We start from the raw sequence: 6,000 nt of genomic DNA, 5'->3' as shown, positions 1-6,000 counted from the left end.
AGACCACTTTTTAGACCACCACGAAACCGTGAGGCTAAAGTGATGATCATGTTTCCAACAGTGATCTGGGGAATTCCTGAGACAGGGGCGTGGAAGTCTGTTCTGAGGATCTCTACTCCTAAAATAAGTCTGATGGGACCAGATTGAGGGGAAGTTCATTAGTATTTACAGTATTTTCTGCCAGCACCAGCACTCAGGTTCATGGAGTCAAATGGATCCTGTAAAATCACTGCCCCAACGTAAATAACTAGATAAGGGTATCTGTGGAATTCATAAAACTTTTATTGATAGGTTGATCATGCCAAAAAAAGTTTTGTATTTTTTTTTTTTTTAATTCAAATTCCATTGGGAAAAGAGGCGACAAGTGATAGTTGTGTTCCCAGCCTGCTACTCGAGGAGCTCCCCTGTCATGGAAAAAGCACGCACATCCTATAGTTACGTGATTTGATCATTCAGAATTGCATTCTGGGAAATTCCTCCTAGAGGTGCCTTGTGGGAAGCCATTTTGTGCCTCATTTTGTTGTAGCTGGGAAAACGACAACAAAAACAAAAATAATTCCATCCGAAGACGCCTCCAAATGTTTTTGGCTTTTAAACTACTGACCCTCAAGAATCCACCACCACCCAACCTAAAAATCTCTCTCTCTCTATATTCCCATTGGAAAAAAAAAAATCAATGTTTTTGCTGCTTGCAGGCTGTGGCATCAGAACCTTAGGTTGGCTTCAGCGCAGGCTGGCTCTCCTTCTCGGCGAGGTCCTGTGGATTCCTGGTGGGGGTGGGCAGGCATTTAGGAGCGTCTGGACTTGCTGCAAGTTGGGCAGAGGAGCTGGCCCTTGGTGATGATGTATGCCCGGCCACTCAGCTGCTGCTCGCAGCCCTCACAGACAAAGTGCTTTCGGTGCCAGGCCAGGCCTTCCACACGCTGGTAATCTTCTGAGAATATTATCTGGGGAGGGGAGCAGAAGAAAAGCATGACTCAGGTTTCATCCTGAGGTAGAGAGAGTCTACCAAGGAGAGGTTGTAGGCAGCAGAGGTGGCTCAAGCAATTAAGTGCCTCCCTCCCACATCAGAGGTCCTGGGTTCGGTTCCCGTTTCCTCCTAGGGAGACAAGGAAGATGAACAAACACAGCAAGTGCAAGCAACAAGGGGGTGGGGAGAAATAAAAAAATAAAAAAATCTTTATTTTTGAAAGAAGGACAAGTTGTGGGAGGGTGTTTAATCCACCCCATTCTCGTTTTGACCTCTAAATGCCTCAGTGGACGTAAACATGAGGCAGTGAGTACAGTGCTTGGGCAAGGTGGTTGTACTTTAGCTTCTTGGATAGAGGAAAAAAATCCTTCGTCTCAGGCAGGTTTTTATTTATCTGGCATCTCTGATTCTCTCAGCAAAATCCAAAGCCCAGTTATTTTCTGAGATGGGATTACACACCTAACTACAGCTAGATTTTAGGCGTCTGTCTTCAAGAGCAAGAACACTTGGGGTTCCTGGGGTTTGAAATAAAGTAACCCTCAGGAATATATATGGCAAGGAACCCCTAAGGCTCAGAAAGAGCGGAACAGCATGCCAGTTAAAAATGCCTTCTGATTTTGGAGTCAAAAAGGAACTGAGGGAAGCGGACTTGGCCCAGTGGTTAGGGCGTCTGTCTACCACATGGGAGGTCCGTGATTCAAACCCCAGGCCTCCTTGACCCGTGTGGAGCTGGCCCATGCACAGTGCTGATGCGCGCGGGGAGTGCCCTGCCATGCAGGGGTGTCCACCGTGTTGGAGAGTCCCACACGCAATGAGTGCACCCCGTGGGGAGAGCCGCCCAGCGCGAAGGAAGTTCAGCCTGCCCAGGAGTGGTGCCGCACACATGGAGAGCTGACGCAGCAAGGTGATGCAACAACAAGGAGACACAGATTCCTGTGCCGCTGATAACAACAGAAGCAGACAAAAAAACAAACAAAACGAAAAAAACACTCAGCAAATGGACACAGAGAGCAGACAACTGGGGCGGGGTGGGGGGGGTGAAGGGGAGTGAAATAAAAAATAAATGAATAAAGACATTAAAAAAATGTTTATTAAAAAAAAAAAAGGAACTGACTAAGCGTTTTCACTTACACACTTACCAGCTTTGTGACTTTGAGAATATTACTGAACCTCTATTTGCCTCAGTTTTCACATCTGTAAAGTGGGGATGCAAATACTACCAATCCACAGAGTTCTATGAATACTAAATAGGCTGATATATCTGAAAAGCTTGGAGTGGTCACTGACACAAAATCAATGCTAAATTATCTTCATTGACCTCTCTGAGCTACAAATTTCTCAAATGTAAACTGGGGATAATGATAGTCTCTCCCTAAAGGATTGGTATGATGTTTAAATGGTACAATGACTATGAAGTATGTTGCAAATTACTGACCCATTGTAAGACCTAATAAAGGAGAGAGTATTGTTTCCCCTAGCTTCCTTTAACAGTGTAGAGGATATGAGCAGTGTATACTGTGGTCATTACAAAGGGAGGCTATGGGGCAGGCCTGCTGACAGTACTTTTAAAGGACCCTTTCCTTCTTAGAACTTCTTGATCACACAGACGTTAGGTAAGAGACCTCAGCAGGACCCCAGAAAAAGCCAAAGTAGATATATCCCTAGGTACTGGTTCTCCTGAAGGCTACAGAGATCCACAGGGTATATGGTCATGGCAGATAGATTTGGAGCTCTGTGCCATGTCAGAGGGCCCTACTTTGGAATTTTTGCTCCTGAGTGCGATGGCGCTGGACTCAGATGTGACTTTTCTACACATCTGCTTCTTCTGTCACATCTGCTGAACCTGTGGTTGGCACTATGGATGGTTCATACTCAGGAGACTTGAATCTCTGGATTACCCATGTGCCAGCTGGGCCCTGAGCCTCAGCAGAGTGGCTACTCCTACTCTCTGGTTCGTTGGTGTTTCCCAGGCCAGCTAACAGGGAGGTGAAGATGGTCAACCACCACACCAGGGAACTGAAAGTGCCTACAACTGTAAGCAGAGGAATTGCATCCATCATCCATGTGGAATCTAAGCCCCCTCTTGATCTAGAGGTGGAGAGGACATCACCATCCCAGGGTCCACAGAATGGAGGAATAAAATATGGACTAGAGTGGACTTACTGATATTCTACTATAAAACTATTATGACAAGTAATAGGAGAAATTTCAGCATCAAGGTAGATTAAGTGGTCACAGTAGTTGCTGAGGGCAGGGAGAGGGGAGAAGAGATGTGATCTGGGGCATTCTTGGGATTTTGAGTTGTCCTAAATGATATTGCAGGGTCAGATGCTGGACTTTATATGTCCTGCCATAACCCACTGAATGGAATGGGGGAGAGTGTGAACTACAGGGTAAACTATTATCTGAGTAGTGCAGCAGTGCTCCAAAATGTGTTCAGAGTGCGATGAGTGTGCCGCAATGATGAGGGAGGTTGTTGGTGTGGGAGGAGTGGGGTGGGGGGTGGGGTGGGGGGAATATGGGAACCTCTTATATGTATATATATTTTAAAAGATTTATTTATTTATTTAATACCCCCCTCCCCAAGTTGTCTGTTCTCTGTGTCTATTTGCTGCGTCTTGTTTCTTTGTCCGCTTCTGTTGTCGTCAGTGGCACGGGAAGTGCGTACGGTGCCATTCCTGGGCAGGCTGAACTTGCTTTCGCGCTGGGCGGCTCTCCTTACGGGGCGCACTCCTTGCGCTTGGGGCTCCCCTACGCGGGGGACACCCCTGCGTGGCACGGCACTCCTTGCGCTCATCAGCACCGCGCATGGGCCAGCTCCACACGGGTCAAGGAGGCCCGGGGTTTGAACCGCGGACCTCCCATGTGGTAGACGGACGCCCTAACCACTGGGCCAAGTCCATTTTCCTCTTATATTTTTTAATGTAACTTTTTTTGTGATGTATATATATCTTAAAAAAAATACAATTTACAAAAACAATGAGGTGGGGGGGGTAGGGAGTGGGTTATATGGGAACCTCATGTTTTTTTGTTTTCTTCTGTTTTTAATGTAACATTCCTTGTGATCTATTAACTTTAATTAAAAAAAATACAAGCAATAAAAAAATATGTTGTATTAAAAAAAAAGATGTTAGGTAAGAGGGCTGTGGTTCCTCAACCTCACTTGGAGACCAATACTTAGAAGGTGGGAGGAGACAGATTTGGGTTTCTTATGAATATGACATTTCTAACCCCTAGATGTACCAAAGATGAAGGCAGTGTGTTTCCTGTCACCAAAGGCATGTGGATAGTAATTATTATGATAAATATGATATAGCCAGTTATCCTAATTGTTATTAATGTAGAGTTCCTCTGATCCAAATCCATATGGGAGAATTGAACTCTTTACTTAACATCTCTAGCTATTCATTGCATTGTATTATGCTATACTCTTATGTTAGAGGAATACTATTATAGATTATCATAAGACTAACAGCAGCTACCATTTATAATTTACGAGGTCAGGCCCTGTGCCAAGCTTTTTCCTACATTATCTCTTTTACCCTCAGCAACTCCAAGAGATGAGTACTAATAGCATTCTCTTTATACAACAGATAAAATTGGGGCACGCGAGTTAGATACCCAGCCCAAAGCCACTGAGGCCGGGTTTGAACACGGCGATCTGGCTCCTGGACACCTCCCATTATGAGGTTTCTCCGGGTTTGCTAAACTCCAGGCAAGGACAGGGCTCGTCCCAGCAATCCCGTGGGTGGGACCTAACGTTAGCCGTGTTGTACAGAGGAGCAAACGGAGGCTGAGAGAGCGAAGCGAGGCCTCAGCCTCCGTTTCCCAATCTGTGGGGTGCATCAGCGAAGCCATGCAGCAGCGGGTGCTCTCACCTCATCGCAGCCCGAGCACCGGGGCCGCAGGCTCTCGCAGAAGTGGCGCCCGCACCAGGGCGCGCCGTCCTTCCAGAAGTAGATGAGGTCCACCAGCGGCTCTGAGCACTTGGCACACACAAAGCAGGCCGGATGCCACTGCTTGCTGTAACCCGCCCTGTCTGAGTAGACCACAGGACTGTCGGCAGGGGCCAAGCCCTTGCAGAGCTCGCAGACCTGGAAGGGAGGGGAAAAATCCAAAGATAAAATGTCACTGTCAGGGGAGCTTAGTGCCCAGGTTTGAATTCTGACTCTGCCCCTTTAATTACTGGGTAACCCTGGGTAGGTTATTATACCTCTCTGTTCCTCGGGTTTTTTTACTTGCAAAGTGGGATAATATTGTCTGCCCGATAGGTTGCTGTGACGATTAAATGAAGTATTTATTTAGCTTTGTGATTCTCAAAGTTTTTGATCCCAGGACTCTTTAACTCTTAGAAATTATGGAGAACCCCAAGAGTTCTTGTTCAGAGGACTAAAATCCAATTTCTACTAATTGATATTAGTAGAAATGACAACTGAGAAAAATTTTAAATATTTTAACTCATTTAAAAATGAGAAACTGGCATTGCATTACATTTTTTGCAAATCTTAATAGAGGCTCAAGAGAAGACAGCTGGATTCTCATAAATACTTCTGCATTCATTTTTTTGCAATATGTTGTTTTGGTTGACTTTTGTAAGAGAAAATCTGGCTTTACACAATATGAAATTGGAAAAGAGAGAGACAAGTCTTCTAATACCCTTTATAGATAATTGTGGATATTTTTCTTTGATACTATATCGGAATTCGACAAGTGGTAGTTTCCCAAAAGTTAGTTACAACGTGGAATCTGAAACCGCATCAGTGAATCTTTCATACTCGATTACATTAAAATTAAAACCTGCTGGTCCATCTTGCACTTTGAATGGATCTTTTGCCCATGCATGATTATTTTTAGTAAATTTTAAATTTTGAATAGTTATAGGTTTATAAAACTTGTGAAGATATACAGAGAGTTCTCATATCCCCACACCCAATTTCCCCTATTAGTGACATATTAATATGGTACATTTGTTACAATTATTTAACCAATATTGATATGTAAGGATTTGGTAAGTTCATACTTTATTCAGA

General features: G+C 44.6%; 1 protein-coding gene across 1 annotated transcript in view; it reads right to left on the bottom strand.

Moving 5' to 3' along the window:
- Positions 1-260: 260 nt before the first annotated feature.
- LMCD1 (LIM and cysteine rich domains 1) overlaps positions 261-6,000 on the bottom strand; it is a 74,742-nt gene continuing 69,002 nt past the window's right edge. The window contains exons 5-6 of the mRNA XM_058288543.1: positions 4,849-5,064; positions 261-947 (exon numbers count right to left, since the gene is read on the bottom strand). Of these exons, the coding sequence (XP_058144526.1) occupies positions 789-947; positions 4,849-5,064 (375 nt within the window). The 3' untranslated portion in view covers positions 261-788. The remainder of the gene's footprint in view (positions 948-4,848; positions 5,065-6,000) is intronic.

Source organism: Dasypus novemcinctus, chromosome 26 (assembly GCF_030445035.2).
Source record: "Dasypus novemcinctus isolate mDasNov1 chromosome 26, mDasNov1.1.hap2, whole genome shotgun sequence".
NCBI lineage: Eukaryota > Metazoa > Chordata > Mammalia > Cingulata > Dasypodidae > Dasypus > Dasypus novemcinctus.
The sequence above is the reverse complement of the archived record's forward strand: the minus strand, read 5'-3'. Positions and strand labels throughout refer to the sequence as shown.